This window comes from Hyperolius riggenbachi, chromosome 1 (assembly GCF_040937935.1).
Source record: "Hyperolius riggenbachi isolate aHypRig1 chromosome 1, aHypRig1.pri, whole genome shotgun sequence".
Classification (NCBI taxonomy): Eukaryota; Metazoa; Chordata; class Amphibia; order Anura; family Hyperoliidae; genus Hyperolius; species Hyperolius riggenbachi.
In genome coordinates this window covers 184,573,976-184,596,399 of record NC_090646.1, presented here as the reverse complement: position 1 = coordinate 184,596,399, position 22,424 = coordinate 184,573,976, and the positions used below count along the sequence as shown (strand labels likewise).

Here is a 22,424-nt window from a genome sequence, read left to right as displayed (position 1 = left end):
GTTTAATGCTATTGTCTCATATGATAAGGATTCAGCTTTTCCCATAGTCTCGCAGTTAGCAATCATGTGACCCCCAACAAGACATATTCAGCAATCATGAGGCCCCCAACAAATCAGGAGGCCCCCAACAAGACAAATTCAGCAATCATGAGGCCTCCAACAAATCATGAGGCCCCCAACAAGACAAATTCAGCAATCATGAGGCCCCCAACAAGACAAATTCAGCAATCATGAGGCCCCCAACAAATCATGAGGCCCCCAACAAGACAAATTCAGCAATCATGAGGCCCCCAACAAATCATAAGGCTCCCAACAAGACACATTCAGCAGTCATGAGGCACATAAATAGACAGCATTTCACATAAATAGGCAGAATGCCCCCTTAATATGGTAGCCCCCCCAAGTTAGGTAGTGAGTGACAGGGACCCCCAGGTTAGCTAGTGAGTGACAGGCGCCTCCAGTTAGGTAGTGAGTGACAGGGACCCCGATAGTGAGTGACAGGGAGCACCTTTAGGTAGTGAGTGAGTGCCAGGGAGCCCCTTTAGGCAGTGAGTGAGTGACAGGAAGCCCCTTTAGGCAGTGAGTGAGTGCCAGGGAGCCCCTTTAGGCAGTGAGTGAGTGCCAGGGAGCCCCTTTAGGCAGTGAGTGAGTGACAGGAAGCCCCTTTAGGCAGTGAGTGAGTGACAGGGAGCCCCTTTAGGGAGTGAGTGACAGGGAGGCTCTTTAGGGAGTGAGTGAGTGCCAGGGAGCCCCTTTAGGAAGTGAGTGAGTGCCAGGGAGCCCCTTTAGGAAGTGAGTGCGTGCCAGGGAGCCCCTTTAGGAAGTGAGTGCGTGCCAGGGAGCCCCTTTAGGAAGTGAGTGCGTGCCAGGGAGCCCCTTTAGGAAGTGAGTGCGTGCCAGGGAGCCCCTTTAGGGAGTGAGTGCGTGCCAGGGAGCCCCTTTAGGGAGTGAGTGCGTGCCAGGGAGCCCCTTTAGGGAGTGAGTGCGTGCCAGGGAGCCCCTTTAGGGAGTGAGTGAGTGACAGGGAGCCCCTTTAGGGAGTGAGTGACAGGGAGCCCCTTTAGGGAGTGAGTGACAGGGAGCCCCTTGAGGGAGTGAGGGAGTGACAGGGAGCCCCTTTAGGGAGTGCGTGCCAGGGAGCCCCTTTAGGGAGTGGGTGCGTGCCAGGGAGCCCCTTTAGGGAGTGGGTGCGTGCCAGGGAGCCCCTTTAGGGAGTGGGTGTGTGCCAGGGAGCCCCTTTAGGGAGTGAGTGCGTGCCAGGGAGCCCCTTTAGGGAGTGGGTGCGTGCCAGGGAGCCCCTTTAGGGAGTGAGTGAGTGACAGGGAGCCCCTTTAGGGAGTGAGTGAGTGAGTGACAGGGAGCCCCTTTAGGGAGTGAGTGCGTGCCAGGGAGCCCCTTTAGGGAGTGGGTGCGTGCCAGGGAGCCCCTTTAGGGAGTGAGTGAGTGACAGGGAGCCCCTTTAGGGAGTGAGTGAGTGACAGGGAGCCCCTTTAGGGAGTGAGTGAGTGACAGGGAGCCCCTTTAGGGAGTGAGTGCGTGCCAGGGAGCCCCTTTAGGGAGTGAGTGAGTGCCAGGGATCCCCTTTAGGGAGTGAGTGAGTGACAGGGAGCCCCTTTAGGGAGTGAGTGAGTGACAGGTAGCCCCTTTAGGGAGTGAGTGAGTGACAGGGAGCCCCTTTAGGGAGTGAGTGAGTGACAGGGAGCCCCTTTAGGGAGTGAGTGAGTGACAGGGAGCCCCTTTAGGCAGTGAGTGAGTGACAGGGAGCCCCTTTAGGGAGTGAGTGCGTGCCAGGGAGCCCCTTTAGGGAGTGAGTGCGTGCCAGGGAGCCCCTTTAGGGAGTGAGTGCGTGCCAGGGAGCCCCTTTGGTGAGTGAGTGAGTGAGTGAGTGACAGGGAGGCCCCCCCTCTAGCCGCCGCCGCCCCTACCTCTCAGCAGACCTCAGGATCAGCGGCGACCCGACCAGATGTACGAGCGGGCGCTGGACGCACCCGCTCGATATGCGGAAGTGATGTCACTTCCGCATATCAGTGCGGGCGCTGGGTCCTAGCGCCCGCACGATTGGTCGCCGGCTCGCCGCCTGATCCTGAGGTCTGAGACTGTCAGTGACGCGGCGGCTGGAGGGAGCCGCTGAGTCTTGACAGAGGGGGCGGCCGGGCGGAGATCCGTGGCACCCCAGGAAAGATTGGGGGCACGTGCCCCCCTAAAACAGGGCTAGCGACGCCCCTGTGGGGTGTCAAAGACCATTTAATCAAATGTACAGAATGCATGCATATTTTATCCTGGCTCTGTAAGTCTGTATTGCTACTCGACCACACATAACCATTATGAAATGGTTATGAAACCACCAGGAAAAACCCCATGCTAAACAAAAGGGAACAAAGGAAAACCTGAAATAAAATTAAACAGCCGTTCCAGTCCTGTAGCCAAAGCAGGAACAAAGCCCCATAAATAGAAGTCTGAGACTGGTCATGTTACAATGACTGACATTATTACTGCGTCTATTTCAATATATGTACCAGTCTGGGTAGCTGAGCCACCCATGCACCTCTGCTTACTATACCACCCACCCATTCCTTTCTTTGCCACGCATTTACTTTCTGTGTGCCTTGTAAGCTGAGGGATGCAATGAGTTTACTGGTATTCCAGTCTCTGTTGGATCCTAGGGGGAAATACCCAGCACAGTGGCATAATGGTTAGCATTCTTGCCTTGCAGTGCCCTATCTACAAGGAGCTTGAATGTTCTCCCTGTTTCCACATGGGTTTCCTCCAGGCTCCCCAGTTTCCTCTCACATTCCCAAAACATAGGGTTAAGTTGATAGGTTTCCCCTATATTGGACCTAGACTATGATGAACATATTACTATGGTAGGGATTAGATTAGATTGTAAGGTGTGTGTAAGACTGTTTCGTTTTATTGTAAAGTGCGGTAAAACTCAACAACATTTACCGGTAAAGAGTCATAAATCCTTAAAGAGTCAATCAATAACTTAAGGATTGCATGAGGTAAATTGCTTAGTGAATACTAAATGATTTTATACCAAGGTCATAAAAGAAAAAAACAGCTCAAAATCCTTATTAAAGACATGAGATAAGCTTAGTGCATTGTGGCCAAGTATGCAGTGAAGCATACATTCTATGTACTGTATGCTTCACTGTATTACAGGAAAGGAAGCGCAACACCCCTATGTACATGTAGCCCAAATGAAGCAGATGACTGCACAAAGATATGAAAATCAGTTATCTTCCATTGATGTCTTTTAATTATTTTAATATATTTTCTTATTTTTTCTTCTTTAGCTAACTTTGCTTTTTTATTTGCACAGTTGTGCTTCAGCCTTGTCTAGTAATAAAGATGTGCTAAACACTGGGTTCTTGTGTTAAAAACAGTCAATTTCATTGTCTGATAACTCAAAGATTATATCTGTTGGGGTACCAGTAATCATCACACTGGGGATATCCTTGTACACCCCTAATAAATCAACTTGTGTGCCTTTCAAATACTGTTCTATCTCACTCTCAGATCTTGGCTTGAACTTTTTGGGCTGAAGTGAATAATCTATATGTTTGTTTTACTTTGCCAGGTACCTGTTGCCATGTAACCACATGATGGTCAGCCAGAGGTGGGCAGTAAAGGAACGCGATTGCTATTCGGCATCAGCTGCTAAATTTTTGGCCTTAACTCCGGACTGCTGTGCAGACAGTGCCACTGGTAATGGCGAGAATTTGGAGAGAAATTACATAATATTGTCAAAATTCAGACCAAAAGGTAACAGGGAGCTGTAGTTTGTTAAGGATATTAAGTGGTGTGCCGGGGTTCCTTATGCATGAAAAAACTGGGCATGATCTACATGAACTGAAGAGCTATGAAGTCCACTCGTTAAGTTCAGATATGAGCCGTGTGCAGAGATTCATCACAGTTCCATTCAAATACACCATGCACACCAGGAAATAGTATTCTTAATGTATCCCATCATTTCTGGACTCTTTTTCTTTATTCAAACATAGAGTGCAAAACAATTCTATAATTGTATTAACTTTTAAAGTAACTACATCACAGTGCCCTCTAAGGGTAAGCATACATTTTTTTGCACCCTTACCACCCTCCCTGCAGTACTCATATTGTGAAATGAGCATGCAGAAAATCACAGGCCTGAATGCAGTGTCTACTTCTTTGTACCATTTACTACCATAGTAATGGTCCCTGTCAATGCACATTATACATCAGTCTCTGCATTGCAGTACAGTCAGGGAGTTGGAGAGTGGCACAGTCTTGTGCTGCAATACTTTGCCCCCTTGCCACTTATGTATAAGCATACCACAAGCTGAATGGGAAGTGACCCCCGTCAACTCATTTCCTCAATATACCTATCTTCGATGCAGAGGATGACTTACAGTCAGGTGAGTGGGAGGGGGCATGACTACTGTTGCTACCTGTGTCTCTATAAGAGGAGGTATAGGCAGCAAAAGCAAGTGATTTAGCATCTATGGTTGTGCTTAATGCAATGTTGGTAATTGCCAATGTAAGGGCCCTAAGGCTAGTTCGATGGACGATACCACCCAAACTTGTGGATTCAAAAAGTATGATAGAGATGGCACGCCTGTTAATGATTTTAAGAATATGCAATCCAAATCCAGGATTTCAAAACCATTAGTATCTGTTTATCAAGGAAATAATTAGCAAGAGAACTCACTGGATATATTGCATATGTGGACAGAAAACCTTAATGGACATTTCTCTCATGAGTGGAATAAGAATTTGCGTCCACACTTACAATATATACAGTGATTTATATAGCATTTTGCTTCCTTGATTAAGAACCTGGTATTCTGGAAACATTGTATTTGTCTAAGGGCTGGTTCAGACGGACGTTTGCAGAGCGTTTACAGCCAGCGTTCAGGGCTTGGTGTTAAACGCTCCCATTCAAGTGAATGGGAGCGTTTGTACCAAGCTTTCAAGCGCGTTTACACAAACGCGGCGTTTGGGTCCCGATTTTCTCTGGCGTTCAAGGAGCCCCTGGAAGCTACATGTAGCTTCCAGGGGAGGTTAACCGCATTGGCTAATGTCCCCCCAGGGGAAGAAAAAACGCGACCGCATCCAAACGCACACGAACGCTGCTGAACGCGACGCCAGCAAACGCAACGCCTCCAAACGTCCGTCTGAACCAGCCCTAAGAAAAGTGCAAATGGGTGCAGGCTAGCAACAAAACTTGCAGAGCTCCCCAGTTCCACCATACTGTGCTCACGACATAAAACATCAATCCAAGGAAGTGTAGACAACAGCACCTGACACCAGTACTAGGATTAGGATTTATTAAAGCTATTAGGTACACATATACAGGCAAAGGTGGTGAAGGATTGGCCTGGCAGTCGTTTCATGGGGTACTCCAGGCCAAGAAAGGTCTCTGAAGAAGTGGGGAATACCCTGTGAAACGCCTGGCAGGCTGATCCTTCACGCCTTATGCCTGTATATGTGTACCTAAGAGCTCTAATAAATCCTAAACATTGTATTTGGTCTGCATATTATTAATATCATGAAAAGGAGTTCCAACTCTACCATACTTTGGAAAAGAAGTGTGACACATTTCTTTTGACTTGTTTTGTTTTTGAGCAGACACAGTATAAAGGGTGGAAAGACCTCATTCTACCCTAAGTGGGCAAATGTATTACAAACCTTAGTAAGAAAAACTGAGTTACAATAAAAGCATATATAATCAGAGGTCAGAATAATTCATAATTACAGAATTACAGGTTACTGAACTCAGAGTTCAAGTAAAATAAGTTGAACACCTGAACTTCCTTATGAGTCATTAATAAGATAATTGTAGCTGTGTTTGTGCACTCGTAGCATCAGTTAAGGCTTTATACGCTAAGTGACAAGCTTTTATTTGCATGAACAAAAGTTGTTATAAGATCAGCTTTTGAAAGTCACTTAATTCCTCAAGTTCTGTCCCTTAATATGAGATTATGATACAGGTATAAACAGTTATAAATGAGTGTTCAGGAATGTAATGGGGAGGAAAGTTGCAGTGGCAAAGGTGGCTTACACATTGGCCTCAATTCACTAAGCTTATCTCCTGTCTTTAATAACTCTTCTAGAGTTGTTACCATGGTGATAAGGCATGTAGTATTCAGGAAACATTTTACCTCAGGCAAGCCTAAAGTTAACTCTTCTGTCTTTAAATTAACTCTCCAATCCTTAAAATAACTCCAGAGTTGAAGACAGGCTGTTAATTAGCTGCATGTGAAAATAACTACAGAGGAGGTAAATTAACTACAGAGGAGGTAAAATAACTACAGAGGAGGTAAATTAACTACAGGAGAGGTAACTTAAGGAATGAAGAGGTAAGATAACTCTCTCATGTGTGGAGGTAAGTTTTCTCTTGCCTTATTATCTCTAGCATGATCTTAGTGAATTGAGGCCATTGTTTGCCTCAGGTAATTAGCAGGGGCGTAGCTTGGGGTGGGCGGGGTAGGACACATGCCCCCGGGCGCTGGGTCCCTAGGGGCGCCCAGCCGTGACCTGTGCTTTGTTTTCATTCCCCAGCAGGAGTGCAGAGAAGAGGGGGAGCTGTGGACACAGCAGTGTGGAAGAGGGGGGGGGGAGTCCCCCCCCCCCCCCCCCCGGAGTCCCCCCCCCTTCCCTCACCTTAGGGCTCACCCTCTCGCTCCCCCTGCAGATATGAGCGTCGGGTGGGCGGCAGAACACTTACTCCATTTGCGCGGAGTAGACAGATCTGTGCTCCGCTAATCTGGTCCAGGCTAGAACAGATCAGCGGAGCACAGATCTGTCTTCTCTGCGCGACCTTTTACACCACTGCTAAGGTCATGTATATTTGGTCCCAACCATTACCATGCCCACATTCTGTTGCATGGTCACGCCCCTTTTTTGGTGGTTCCCTCCTTACAGGGCGCATTAACAGTCTTTGTCCCCGGGCGCTTAAAGCCCTAGCTACGCCTCTGGTAATTAGTGCACATGTTCTGCTGTCAAAAGTCCTCTTCTTGGCCCAAGCTGGTTGATAGATTGAGAGGAGTAGCTCCTGAGAAAATACAGGAAATTATTAGATAGTTCATAATGAAAACAATTCTTACCATTTCTGGAGGGTAACAGTAAATTCGGGCGCCTGAGGCAAGTGGACAAATCGGGCGCCGCCATTCACTCCCATAATAAATATCGTTTAATGGGCGCCCGACAGGAAAAAAGGGCGCCGGAGAAAAATAACGTTTTATAAGCGGCGCCCGGAGACTTTTACTGTTTTATAACTGCTTCTCATGATTACACATTATTTTATGATTTATAATTTTTTAAACATTATTTTTAAACGAAAAACAGTACAATCTTTTTTAAAACATTATTTTTAAACGAAAAACAGCACAATATTTTTTCCACACGTTATTAATGCTTATCACAGGGGGGTCTTAGGTTTAGGCACCACCAGGGGGGTCTTAGGTTTAGGCATCAACAGGGGGGTCTTAGGTTTAGGCACCACCAGGGGAGTCTTAGGTTTAGGCACCACCAGGGGAGTCTTAGGTTTAGGACCCATCAGGGGAGTCTTAGGTTTAGGCACCACCAGGGGGGTCTTAGGTTTAGGCACCAACACGGGGGTCTAGGGGTTAGGGGTAGGTACAGGGAGGGTTACTTACTATTTTTTTTAAACGTTATTATACGTTTCACTTTTTAAACGGAAGATTAACGTTTTCACAATTGCCAATTTCATGCACATTATTTAATGATTTATAACTTTATAAAACATTATTTTTAAACGAAATATAGTACATTATATTTTTAAACGTTATCCATGTTTATCGTTTAAAACCCGGCGCCCTTTTTTCCCAGCGCCCCTTTTTACCGTACGCTTTCTGGAGGTTTGTCAGGGAAGTGACATCACCAGAAGAAATGATTGGTGTGATTTGCCTTCTTAAAAACAGAAGGTACTTGCGATAATTCAGCTTTAAGTAACATCTGTGGTTACCCACAATGCACTGCTACTAAATATGCAAATTTTCTATTTATGCCCCTGAAGCCAGGCTTGCATCCAGAACTGCTGATGGATAGCATGCCTATAGCTATACATTTTACAGAGCCACATCAACCCCACATGTAGACAGCGTCTCATAGACTTTTAGTATTCTCAGTGCATGGCAGGGATTGATATGGCCACCAGGAGAAAATAATTGTATGCATCTAGAAGAGAGCATTGAGGAGGGTTGTGTGGGAAATGTGAGATCTGACCAGCTATCCAATAGCTGGGCTGGTCTGGGATAGGAGGGGAGCTTTTAAGCTGCACAAGGAGGAAAGAGGACAAGGAGGTATTCCCAGGACACATTGAGGAGATGATTTTTGCTCATTGGCCCCTCCCTTCCATCATGGAAGATCGCTGAGGAAATAGAGAATACACATTTGGGGAGACAGGAAACAGCACCCATTGTCTTTAGGAGGGCTTACAGAATAACTTGGTTGGTGATATGCAATATACAGCACAACCAGCAGTAAGAAATAAGGGAATGCAGACAGGGGTATGGAATATTCACCTTAAAAAACAGCAAGCAGTTCATACATTTTATGTCAAATTATTCATTCCACCAGCAAAAGCTTTGTACGGAACTTTAGCCTGAACTCTGCACTTGGTTTGTTCCCAATATAAAGCAGCAGCACAATGAAGTTATGAATTTGCAGCTCTCCAAAGTAACAAAGAAGCCGTCAAAGCCTCTATTTTTCACCTGAACTTATTCAGTGGTTGTACGGGATAAAGAGGGGGCATAATCCTTTCTTCTGATCTGTCTTTTAATGAAATACATAAAGCCTAACAACCCTGCCATGCAGTGTTTCCTTTCAATAGTACAAAATTAAACTGCTGGCCTGTTTGTCATCTGGAGAGTGTTCACGCTTCAGTATAACTTTCGCAAGGTTAAGAGGATCAGGATTTAGAACAACTGCGGTAATAACTTTGCCTTTACAATCAGCTCTGTGTCAGAAGATCGTTTACCTTAGAGGATGATATGCAGGCGAAGAAAGCATTTTTATGCTTTCTGTAATTTTACAAAGACAAAGCCACCAAAGGCCAAGAGGCAACTGTAAACCTGTATTTTTTGTTACTGAGCTTTATCACACTACCTGACAAACTCAGATCTCTGTGGCCCTGTTGCATTTAACTTCTCACATGAACTCTCATAGACCGGGGACCAACTTGCATTGCTTTGGAATAGATGGCAATTCCAAAAGTGCTAGCTAATGTTATCCAATGCAGGTGGTTCCACTGCTGCGATTTCCTCAAATCACTATCGAGGCTCCTACAGCATTTTTTTGCAACTTGCCCAGAGCAGTCCCATTGCCAGTAAATTGGGATTGCTATGGGAAATCGCTATGCAAAATGCCATATACTTCCTGCTTTTGAGATTGCAGGCAACGACGGGTCCGTCGTCACCTCCCGCTGGGTGGGCGTTCCAGCGACAGTCCGGCGTTAGTGTTGGGCGAACATCTAGATGTTCGGGTTCGGGCCGAACAGGCCGAACATGGCCGCGATGTTCGGGTGTTCGACCCGAACTCCGAACATAATGGAAGTCAATGGGGATCCGAACTTTTGTACTTTGCAAAGCCTCCTTACATGCTAAATACCCCAAATTTACAGGGTATGTGCACCTTGGGAGTGGGTACGAGAGGAAAAAAAAATTAGCAAAAAGAGCTTATAGTTTTTGAGAAAATCGATTTTAAAGTTTCAAAGGGAAAACTGTCTTTTAAATGCGGGAAATGTCTGTTTTCTTTGCACAGGTAACATGCTTTTTGTCAGCATGCAGTCATAAATGTAATACATATAAGAGGTTCCAGGAAAAGGGACCGGTAACGCTAACCCAGCAGCAGCACACGTGATGGAACAGGAGGAGGGTGGCGCAGGAGGAGAAGGCCACGCTTTGAGACACAACAACCCAGGCCTTGCATGAGGACAAGAAGCGTGCGGATAGCAATTTGCATTTTGTCGCCATGCAGTCATAAATGTAATACAGATGAGAGGTTCAATAAACAGGGACCAGAAACGCTAACCCATCACAGATGTTCATTGTTCATGTTACTTGGTTGGGGTCCGGGAGTGTTGCGTAGTCGTTTCCAATCCAGGATTGATTCATTTTAATTTGAGTCAGACGGTCTGCATTTTCTGTGGAGAGGCGGATACGCCGCCGATCTGTGACGATGCCTCCGGCAGCACTGAAACAGCGTTCCGACATAACGCTGGCTGCCGGGCAAGCCAGCACCTCTATTGCGTACATTGCCAGTTTGTGCCAGGTGTCTAGCTTCGATACCCAATAGTTGAAGGGTGCAGATGGATTGTTCAACACAGCTACGCCATCTGACATGTAGTCCTTGACCATCTTCTCCAGGCGATCGGTGTTGGAGGTGGATCTGCACGCTTGCTGTTCTGTGTGCTGCTGCATGGGTGTCAGAAAATTTTCCCACTCCAAGGACACTGCCGATACCATTCCCTTTTGGGCACTAGCTGCGGCTTGTGTTGTTTGCTGCCCTCCTGGTCGTCCTGGGTTTGCGGAAGTCAGTCTGTCGGCGTACAACTGGCTAGAGGAGGGGGAGGATGTCAATCTCCTCTTTAAAGTCTCCACAAGGGCCTGCTGGTATTCTTCCATTTTGACCTGTCGGACTCTTTCTTCAAGCAGTTTTGGAACATTGTGTTTGTACCGTGGATCCAGAAGGGTATAAACCCAGTAATTGGTGTTGTCCAGAATGTGCACAATGCCTGGGTCGCGTTCAATGCAGTCCTAGGCCGAAGAGGTCATAGCCTAGGGTCACAAAAACCTGTTTATTTGGGCTATTTCAATGGTAGTGATGGTGACGTACATAAATCGCAGCAATGGCCGTTAGCAAAGTCTGAATCTCACGAAATGTCTCATGCAGGTAGAAGACATATTGTTAGACTTGGATTCCAAAGATGGGGTCCCTACATCTCTGAAAACCAGAGTTACAGGGGTCCAAAATTGGTAAAATCCCCCATAGGATTTCATTGCCTCCCTATATCACTTTCCAAAATCTCACATCTTTTCAAAGGGCAATGGCTCAGCAGTACCAAATTTTCTAGCATTGTAGGGACCCTTAGGGGGAACATGACTGGTGAGTTTCGGGCCCCTAGGCCGAAGAGGTCATAGCCTAGGGTCACAAAAACCTGTTTATTTGGGCTATTTCAATGGTAGTGATGGTGGCGTACATAAATCTCAGCCATGGCCGTTAGCAACGTCTGAATCTCACGAAATGTCTCATGCAGGTAGAAGACATATTGTTAGACTTGGATTCCAAAGATGGGGTCCCTACATCTCTGCAAACCAGAGTTACAGGGGTCCAAAATTGGTAAAATCCCCCATAGGCTTTCATTGGGCCTCCCATTTACCGTTCCAAAATCTCACACCATTTCAAAGGGCAATGGCTCAGCAGTGGCAAAACTCACCAGTCATGATCCCCCTAAGGGTCCCTACAATGCTAGAAAATTTGGTACTGCTGAGCCATTGCCCTTTGAAAAGATGTGAGATTTTGGAAAGTGAAATAGGGAGGCAATAAAATCCTATGGGGGATTTTACCAATTTTGGACCCCTGTGACTCTGGTTTGCAGAGATGTAGGGACCCCATCTTTGGAATCCAAGTCTAACAATATGTCTTCTACCTGCATGAGACATTTCGTGAGATTCAGACTTTGCTAACGGCCATTGCTGCGATTTATGTACGTCACCATCACTACCATTGAAATAGCCCAAATAAACAGGTTTTTGTGACCCTAGGCTATGACCTCTTCGGCCTAGGGGCCCGAAACTCACCAGTCATGTTCCCATTATGGGTCCCTACAATGCTAGAAAATTTGGTACTGCTGAGCCATTGCCCTTTGAAAAGATGTGAGATTTTGGAAAGTGAAATAGGGAGGCAATGAAATCCTATGGGGGATTTTACCAATTTTGGACCCCTGTAACTCTGGTTTGCAGAGATGTAGGGACCCCATCTTTGGAATCCAAGTCTAACAATATGTCTTCTACCTGCATGAGACATTTCGTGAGATTCAGACTTTGCTAACAGCCATTGCTGCGATTTATGTACGTCACCATCACTACCATTAAAATAGCCCAAATAAACAGGTTTTTGTGACCCTAGGCTATGACCTCTTTGGCCTAGGGGCCCGAAACTCACCAGTCATGTTCCCCCTAAGGGTCCCTACAATGCTAGAAAATTTGCCACTGCTGAGTAATTGCCCTTTGAAAAGATGTGAGATTTTGGAACTGTAAATAGGAGGCCCAATGAAAGCCTATGGGGGATTTTACCAAATTTGGAGCCCTGTAACTCTGGTTTGCAGAGATGTAGGGAACCCATCTTTGGAGCCCAAGTCTAACAATATGTCTTCTACCTGCATGAGACATTTCGTGAGATTCAGACGTTGCTAACGGCCATTGCTGCGATTTATGTACGTCACACTCGCCACCATTGAAATTGCCCAAATAAACAGGTTTTGTGACCCTAGGCTATGACCTCTTCGGCCTAGGACTGCATTGAACGCGACCCACGCATTGTGCGCATTCTGGACAACACCAATTACTGGGTTTATACCCTTCTGGATCCACGGTACAAACACAATGTTCCAAAACTGCTTGAAGAAAGAGCCAGACAAGTCAAAATGGAAGAATACCAGCAGGCCCTTGTGGAGACTTTAGAGAGGAGATTGACATCCTCCCCCTCCTCTAGCCAGTTGTACGCCGACAGACTGACTTCCACAAACCCAGGACGACCAGGAGGGCAGCAAACAACACAAGCCGCAGCTAGTGCCCAAAAGGGAATGGTATCGGCAGTGTCCTTGGAGTGGGAACATTTTCTGACACCCATGCAGCAGCACACAGAACAGCAAGCGTGCAGATCCACCTCCAACACCGATCGCCTGGAGAAGATGGTCAAGGACTACATGTCAGATGGCGTAGCTGTGTTGAACAATCCATCTGCACCCTTCAACTATTGGGTATCGAAGCTAGACACCTGGCACAAACTGGCAATGTACGCAATAGAGGTGCTGGCTTGCCCGGCAGCCAGCGTTATGTCGGAACGCTGTTTCAGTGCTGCCGGAGGCATCGTCACAGATCGGCGGCGTATCCGCCTCTCCACAGAAAATGCAGACCGTCTGACTCAAATTAAAATGAATCAATCCTGGATTGGAAACGACTACGCAACACTCCCGGACCCCAACCAAGTAACATGAACAATGAACATCTGTGATGGGTTAGCGTTTCCGGTCCCTGTTTATTGAACCTCTCATCTGTATTACATTTATGACTGCATGGCGACAAAATGCAAATTGCTATCCGCACGCTTCTTGTCCTCATGCAAGGCCTGAGTTGTTGTGTCTCAAAGCGTGGCCTTCTCCTCCTGCGCCACCCTCCTCCTGTTCCATCACGTGTGCTGCTGCTGGGTTAGCGTTACCGGTCCCTTTTCCTGGAACCTCTTATATGTATTACATTTATGACTGCATGCCGACAAAAAGCATGTTACCTGTGCAAAGAAAACAGACATTTCCCGCATTTAAAAGACAGTTTTCCCTTTGAAACTTTAAAATCGATTTTCTCAAAAACTATAAGCTCTTTTTGCTAAATTTTTTTTCCTCTTGTACCCACTCCCAAGGTGCACATACCCTGTAAATTTGGGGTATGTAGCATATAAGGAGGCTTTACAAAGCACGAAAGTTCGGGTCCCCATTGACTTCCATTATGTTCGGAGTTCGGCCATGTTCGGCCCGAACCCGAACATCTAGATGTTCGCCCAACACTACACGTGACCCGTTCGGCCAATCACAGCGCTAGCCGAACGTTCGGGTAACGTTCGGCCATGCGCTCTTAGTTCGGCCACATGGCCAAACAGTTTGGCCGAACACCATCAGGTGTTCGGCCGAACCCGAACATCACCCGAACAGGGTGATGTTCTGCAGAACCCGAACAGTGGCGAACACTGTTCGCCCAACACTATCCGGCGTGTGTACAGTCTGTCTGCAGATCGCTCAGAAACAGCCGTATCAGTCCGCCGACAGACTGTACACACGCTGGACTGTCTGCTGAAAACCCGCCCAGCGGGAGGTGACGACAGACCCGTCGTTGCCTGCAGTCCGGCGTGTGTACGGACCTTAACAGTGATTTCTGAAAGTGCCCCCACTTGTTGAAATATTTTAACTAATCTTCTTAACTTTTTAGAAGTCTTCTTTTCTCCTGCTTGAAAAATCTTGACATCTTGCTTGTAGCTAGAATTCTTTATGTTGCTTAAAATCCTCTTCTATGTTGACTGAAGAGTTGCTGCATTGGCTATCCATCATTTTTCATGTTCCATGCTCAACAGGCACAATACCACCATGCCAAAATATTTCTAAACACAGTGTGGCAATGCTGCCAGGTTATGTTACGGGTGGTTTGGAAATACAAATAAACAGTGCTTGAAGTCTCAACTAGTGTTGGGCGAACATCTAGATGTTCGGGTTCGGGCCGAACAGGCCGAACATGGCCGCGATGTTCGGGTGTTCGACCCGAACTCCGAACATAATGGAAGTCAATGGGGACCCGAACTTTTGTGGTTTGTAAAGCCTCCTTACATGCTACATACCCCAAATTTACAGGGTATGTGCACCTTGGGAGTGGGTACAAGAGGAAAAAAAAATTTAGCAAAAAGAGCTTATAGTTTTTGAGAAAATCGATTTTAAAGTTTCAAAGGGAAAACTGTCTTTTAAATGCGGGAAATGTCTGTTTTCTTTGCACAGGTAACATGCTTTTTGTCGGCATGCAGTCATAAATGTAATACATATAAGAGGTTCCAGGAAAAGGGACCGGTAATGCTAACCCAGCAGCAGCACACGTGATGGAACAGGAGGAGGGTGGCGCAGGAGGAGAAGGCCACGCTTTGAGACACAACAACCCAGGCCTTGCATGAGGACAAGAAGCGTGCGGATAGCATGCTTTGTACCACCATGCAGTCATAAATGTAATAAAGATAAGTGGTTCAATAAACAGGGACCACGCGGCAACGCTAACCCAGCAGCAGCACACGTGATGGAACAGGAGGAGGCGCAGGAGGAGAAGGCCACGCTTTGTGAGACACAACAACCCAGGCCTTGCATGAGGACAAAAAGCGTGCGGATAGCATGCTTTGTACCGCCATGTAGTCATAAATGTAATAAAGATAAGAGGTTCAATAAACAGGGACCACGCGGCAACGCTAACCCAGCAGCAGCAGCAGCAGCAGCACACGTGATGGAACAGGAGGAGGCGCAGGAGGAGAAGGCCACGCTTTGTGAGACACAACAACCCAGGCCTTGCATGAGGACAAAAAGCGTGCGGATAGCATGCTTTGTACCGCCATGTAGTCATAAATGTAATAAAGATAAGAGGTTCCATAAACAGGGACCGGCAACGGTAACCCAGCAGCAGCAGCAGCAGCAGCAGCACACGTGATGGAACAGGAGGAGGCGCAGGAGGAGAAGGCCACGCTTTGTGAGACACAACAACCCAGGCCTTGCATGAGGACAAAAAGCGTGCGGATAGCATGCTTTGTACCGCCATGTAGTCATAAATGTAATAAAGATAAGAGGTTCCATAAACAGGGACCGGCAACGGTAACCCAGCAGCAGCAGCAGCAGCAGCAGCAGCAGCACACGTGATGGAACAGGAGGAGGCGCAGGAGGAGAAGGCCACGCTTTGTGAGACACAACAACCCAGGCCTTGCATGAGGACAAAAAGCGTGCGGATATAGCAGCAATGCTTTTTGCCGCCATGCAGTCATAAATGTAATACAGATGAGAGGTTCAATAAACAGGGACCGGAAACGCTAAACCATCCCAGATGTTCATCGGTCATGTTACTTGGTTGGGGTCCAGGAGTGTTGCGTAGTCGTTTCCAATCCAGGATTGATTCATTTTAATTTGAGTCAGACGGTCTGCATTTTCTGTGGAGAGGCGGATACGCCGATCTGTGATGATGCCTCCGGCAGCACTGAAACAGCGTTCCGACATAACGCTGGCTGCCGGGCAAGCCAGCACCTCTATTGCGTACATTGCCAGTTCGTGCCAGGTGTCTAGCTTCATGCCCGGTTTCAGGTCCAGCGGTGCCAGCCACAAATCCGTCTGTTCCTTTATTCCCCTCCAAATTTCCTCCCCTGTGTGCTGCTTATCCCCAAGGCAGATCAGCTTCAGCAACGCTTGCTGACGCATGCCAACAGCTGTGCTGCACTGCTTCCACGATCCTACTGCTGCTGGTGCTGGGTTAGCATTTCCGGATGAGGTACAGCTTTGAGATGCGTTGGAGGAGAAGGAGTCAGAGAGGTAGGTGCTGCTGTTGTTATCCAGCTGTTTGCGGCGTGGGCAACACCCGCGCCGTAGCAGGTGAGGAATCGCTGCCAGGCTCCACAAGGTTCACCCAGTGCGCGGTAAGGGAGATGTATCGACCCTGGCCGAACGCACTCGTCCAGGTGTCAGTGGTGAGGTGAACCTTGCAGGCAACGGCATTCTTCAAGCTTCGGGTTATTTAGCTGACCACGTGCTCATGCAACTCAGGCACTGCAGAGCGCGCAAAGTGGTAGCGGCTGGGAACAACGTAACGTGGGATGGCCACTGACATCATGCCCTTGAAGCTGTTTGTCTCCACCACTCGATATGGCAGCATTTCGCAGGCCAGAAGCTTGGCTATGCTGGCTGGCTGTTACTGCCACGGCCCGGGGGTCATTTGCTGGCAATTTCCTCTTGTGCTCAAACATCTCAGAGACAGACAACTCAACCGTAGCGCTGCACACCGAAGGGCTGTTGGTTGTTGTGTTTGATGAACACTGGGAGACCTCAAGAGCACTAGTCCGGAAAGTGACAGTGTCAGCATCGTCTGATGTTTGTGAATGTTGTGAACCACGCAATGGCTGGGCTACTGCTGCTGCTGAGGCGGGTCTGGTGGTGAGTCTGGTGAACCCAAGGGAGGCAGTGTTGCTGGTGGTACCCTGTCCTGCCGCGTTTGCCCACAGAGTGGGATGTTTGGATAGAATGTGGCGGCTCATGCTGGTGGTGGAGAGGTTGTTAATACTTTTCCCCCTGCTCAGGCGGGTCTTGCACACCTTGCAAATCGCCATGGTAACATCCTCAGTGCAGTCTTCAAAGAAAGCCCAGACTTTAACTGGCTGAGGACTCGGACCTCGTGCGTGATGTGCTGGTGCTGCTTAACCCACTGCTGGACGCTTGAGAGGTCATCCAAGTAATTATCTGGTCCTGTTCTTTTGGATCTGTGAGGGTTGTTGTCCTGGACAACATGGGCAGTATTGAGTGGGTTTTCTTGGGTGCTCCCCTGTGGCCTGTACGTGAACCGTCAGGGGAAACACCTCTTCCCTTGCCCCTCCCTCTTTCACCGGATTTCTTCCTCATTTCACTTATCCTTAAAGTACACGCTGACTGGCAGCAGTACAGTGGCAGTACAGAAATGCTATACAGTGGTGGGTGAGCGGTGTACCACTATTGTCAGCAGTGACACAGAGCACAATGCTATACAGTGGCGGGTGAGCGGTGTACTACTGTTCCCAGCAGACACAGAGTGGAAGTAAACACAATGCTATATAGTGTGGCTGAGCCGTGTACACAGAGTGGCATTAAACACAATGCTATATAGTCTGCTATATAGTCACCCCGAACAGGGTGATGTTCTGCAGAACCCGAACAGTGGCAAACACTGTTCGCCCAACACTACTGGGAGGGAACGCAGATTTTAGTACCTAAACACACGATACAACATGTTTTCCGGGGTCGGACTCTGAGGCACATACAGATGGTCCCGATCATCATCCTCATCATACAACTCTTCTCCTGAGTCTGACCCACCCACCACCTCTGCCACCCCAACATCCCCAGACACAGACCCCTCATCGTCCTCAACATTAACTTGGGATGCTGGCCTGAGCCAGACCTCCTCCTCCACATCAGGCCCCATCATCTCCTCAATGGCAGCCCTCATTAATCGCTCTGGCGACGGACTGATGGACACAACGTTCTCCTCCGGGGAGGGCTGCTGCTGACCACTGGCTGCTGGGGTGGATGTTATAGCTTGCGTGGGGCGTTGGCTGTTGCTGTTGTTGGGAGTGCTGCTCACAGCGGAGGTCTCTGGGGAACTCATGTTGAGCTCATATAGTGGTTGACGGTGAGTGGAGTATTACTGATCCCAGCAATATACACACTGACTGGCAGAGTACGCAATGCTATATAGTGTGGCTGAGCGGTGTACACAGAGTGGCAGTAAACACAATGCTATATAGTCTGGCTGAGCGAGCGGTGTACTACTGTTCCCAGCAGAATCAGAGTGGCAGTAAACAATGGTATATAGTCTGGCTGAGCGGTGTACACAGAGTGTCAGTAAACAATGGTATATAGTCTGGCTGAGCGAGCGGTGTACTACTGTTCCCAGCAGAATCAGAGTGGCAGTAAACAATGGTATATAGTCTGGCTGAGCGGTGTACACAGAGTGTCAGTAAACAATGGTATATAGTCTGGCTGAGCGGTGTACACACAATGCTATATAGTCTGCTATATAGTGTCAGTAAACAATGGTATATAGTCTGGCTGAGCGAGCGGTGTACTACTGTTCCCAGCAGAATCAGAGTGGCAGTAAACAATGGTATATAGTCTGGCTGAGCGGTGTACACAGAGTTTCAGTAAACAATGGTATATAGTCTGGCTGAGCGGTGTACACAGAGTGTCAGTAAACAATGGTATATAGTCTGGCTGAGCGGTGTACACAGAGTGGCAGTAAACACAATGCTATATAGTCTGGCTGAGCGAGCGGTGTACTACTGTTCCCAGCAGAATCAGAGTGGCAGTAAACAATGGTATATAGTCTGGCTGAGCGGTGTACACAGAGTGTCAGTAAACAATGGTATATAGTCTGGCTGAGCGGTGTACACAGAGTGTCAGTAAACAATGGTATATAGTCTGGCTGAGCGGTGTACACAGAGTGGCAGTAAACACAATGCTATATACTCTGGCTGAGCGAGCGGTGTACTACTGTTCCCAGCAGACACAGAACAGTGAACAGAATGCTATATAGTGTGGCTGAGCGAGCGGTGTACCACTATTCCCAGCAGACACAGAGTGGCAGTAAACAGAATGCTATATAGTGTGGCTGAGCGAGGTACACAGAGTGGCAGTAAACAGAATGCTATATAGTGTGGCTGAGCAAGCGGTGTACTACTATTCCCAGCAGACACAGAGTGGCAGTAAACAGAATGCTATATAGTGTGGCTGAGCGAGGTACACAGAGTGGCAGTAAACAGAATGCTATATAGTGTGGCTGAGCAAGCGGTGTACTACTGTTCCCAGCAGTGACACAATGACAGGGGGGACCCTGGCTAGCGTGGCTGGAGCGCGAACTACCCTGCCTGCCTACCCAAAGCTAAACCCACAGACAAATGGCGGAGATATGACGTGGTTCGGGTATTTATTTACCCGAACCACGTGACCGTTCGGCCAATCAGAGCGCGTTCGGGTCCGAACCACGTGACCCGTTCGGCCAATCACAGCGCTAGCCGAACGTTCGGGGAACGTTCGGCCATGCGCTCTTAGTTCGGCCATATGGCCGAACGGTTTGGCCGAGCACCGTCAGGTGTTCGGCCGAACTCGAACATCACCCGAACAGGGTGATGTTCTGCAGAACCCGAACAGTGGCGAACACTGTTCGCCCAACACTAGTCTCAACCACCACTGATGTAATCAAGCCACATTACCCTGCTGGGTGAATTTGCAATTGCCACTGACCCCGGTGACCTAGGTGTATCACCCTGCACATCACTTGGTCACATATATAAATATGGCTGTGGCTGGTGAGATCACATCTGTACTGCTCATAATTATACAGGTGAAAAGTGAAAGTAGAAAAGTAAGAAACAATTAATTCATTAGGACCTACCTAAGTAAACAGGATTTTTATTCTGGGTGATTAATACCTGTACTAATTTTAAAGCTCAACTCTAGGGGGTAAATGTAATGTGTTTTGAATAATGTGGTGAGGGGTTCGTTTGGGGAGATTTATTGTTATATTGCTGTCTGGTGTCCCATCTGTAAGAATTTCCCCTCAATTTCTATATAAACAGGAAGTGGAAAGATATATCCTAGAGCAACAGAGACAGAAACAAATACAATAATTGTTTGGAGAGTATGGATGTGGAAGAACTCCACAAGTTATTGTTTTTCCTCCTTTCCTGTTCTTGGTATTGACATTTAGCTTATTCTTCCACATAACTGAAAGGAGAGCTAATGCATGAAATAAACAAATAAGGAGAGATAATTCATGATATAAACAGATAAGGAGAGATAAATCATGAGTTAAGTCAATTAAGGAGAGATAAATCACAAGTTATGTTAGATAAGGATAGTTAACTCATGAGTTAAGTCGTTTGAGTAGAGATAATTAAAAGTTACATTTAGATAAGGTTAGATAAGTCATGAGTTAAGTCATTTAAAGAGAGATAAATTGTGAGTTAATAAGTAGTGTGAGATAATTAATCAGAAAAGCTTCGTGAATCAGCCCCAAAGTTTCATGTAGTTCCTAGCAATAATAGAGACAGTGACAGTAATAAAAGCCCCAAACGTTTCTAACCCTTCTCCATATAATCCAAAACTAAAATTGAAAATCATCCTTGGACTAGGTTTTAGGTTATGCATGAGCGGTACATTTTTGCTTTGATTTTTTATTACTTTATATATGTGTCACCTGAGTTCACTTAGCATCTTGAGCTGTAGGAACAGTCAGTCACTGGATACTAGAGGACAAATCACCAAGCTAAAACTAGCAATATGCTTCTGAACTATAATCTTTTGATTAAAATAATTGGATTCCGTGAATCTTGCTTTGAAAAGTAAAAAAGTAATTTTCCCATAGTTAGGTACCCATTAAAACATATGAATCCACTGACACTTTCATATTGTCCCCTGCAGATCCTAATGAATCTAGAATATCATCACCTTCATTTGAAGAGACCTCATTTGCTGAGGAAATCAGGGACTCGGTGGATGCAAGCTACCTTGAATACCTTTGGGAAGCCCACGAAAGTATACTTAAGTGTGTTGAAGATTGTAAGGTCTGGTCTGCTCCATATGATGGGGAAAATCCAGACCCAGAAACGTCTTTTCAAGCCCTGCTGGAGAGCAACTACAGAAGAGGGGAATTTCCAACTTTCAGGGGTACAAACAGATCCTTCTCTTCTGACAATCCCTCACTTGGAGGAAGACTTCAGATGGACCTTGAATGGGATGACAGTTATGACACTGGAATATCCCCAGACTCTGGTAACTGCTCACCACAGCCACCTCCTGATCCTGTGCTGCCTCCCGAGCCCCCAGAACACATTCAGGAAATGAAAAAGAATGCAATAATGTTCATTAAAGGGTCATATATTGAAGACTCTGATTTTCAGGACGATGTGATGGTTTATAGGCTGTGTGCAGAAAAAGATTCCACTGATACAGCACAAAAGGAAATGAACGACAAGTCATCACAAAGTCCAACATTAGATCAACTTCAAAAACTTAATGACCAGAACTCTCAGGAGCAGAAAAGTAGCACAACTGCAGCAAACAATCAAAAAAACACAACTTTAATTGAAGGTGCTGTGAACAATCATAATAAAAATATTCCAAAACTGGAGCTTGCTTTTACCTCTGATGCAGATTTGGACTCCAGTAAGAAACCACTGAGTCCAGACAGTGAGGAATTTATAGCTCGCTGTGATGAAATCATAAGTGGGTTAAGCACCACCACAGTTGAAGAGTCCAGTTCACCAGCACCAGAAAGTGTTTCTCTAGTTGATGAAGATGATGATGATTTTGAGAAGTTTTCTTTGGGAACTCCATCATCAGAAAGTATGCCGTCACCCTTTGGGCCAAAGGACACCAGGAGGTGTTACTCTCCCAGGTCCCAAGCAGCACCATTCACAGGTATAACAATATTATTGGATTTATTTACAATTGGTAATTCTTTTTACGTGTGTGTGTGTGTGTGTGTGTGTGTGTGTGTGTGTGTGTGTGTGTGTGTGTGTGTGTGTGTGTGTGTGTGTGTGTGTGTGTGTGTGTGTGTGTGTGTGTGTGTGTGTGTGTGTGTGTGTGTGTCTAATTACAGTCAATTCAGTTGCAGAATTTCCATTGAAGAAGAAGAATTTGTTTTTCAGGTCTTGTCTCACTTTTGTTGTCCATTTCAATGATGTTTTTCACAAATGTTTCTGCATACTTCTCTTATTTCTCCACAATTTCCACACCTCTTTTTTACCTTCCATATTCACATAGCACTTTTTAGTTCTAAATAATCAAAAATGTAACTGTGCTTCTTAAAAGACTTCATATTAAGGACCATGAAGTGGACTTTATAAAGGCAGTCCGTCCTATAATACTGATATATTGATTGATGATTTGC

General features: G+C 46.7%; 1 protein-coding gene across 1 annotated transcript in view; it reads left to right on the top strand.

Annotated features, from left to right (window-relative positions):
• The window catches only part of LOC137570395 (FHF complex subunit HOOK-interacting protein 1A-like), a 285,196-nt gene that overhangs the window by 194,570 nt on the left and 68,202 nt on the right, over positions 1-22,424 (top strand). Inside the window, exons 7-8 of the mRNA XM_068279077.1 lie at positions 3,581-3,765; positions 20,954-21,952. Coding sequence (XP_068135178.1) covers positions 3,581-3,765; positions 20,954-21,952 — 1,184 coding nt within the window. The remainder of the gene's footprint in view (positions 1-3,580; positions 3,766-20,953; positions 21,953-22,424) is intronic.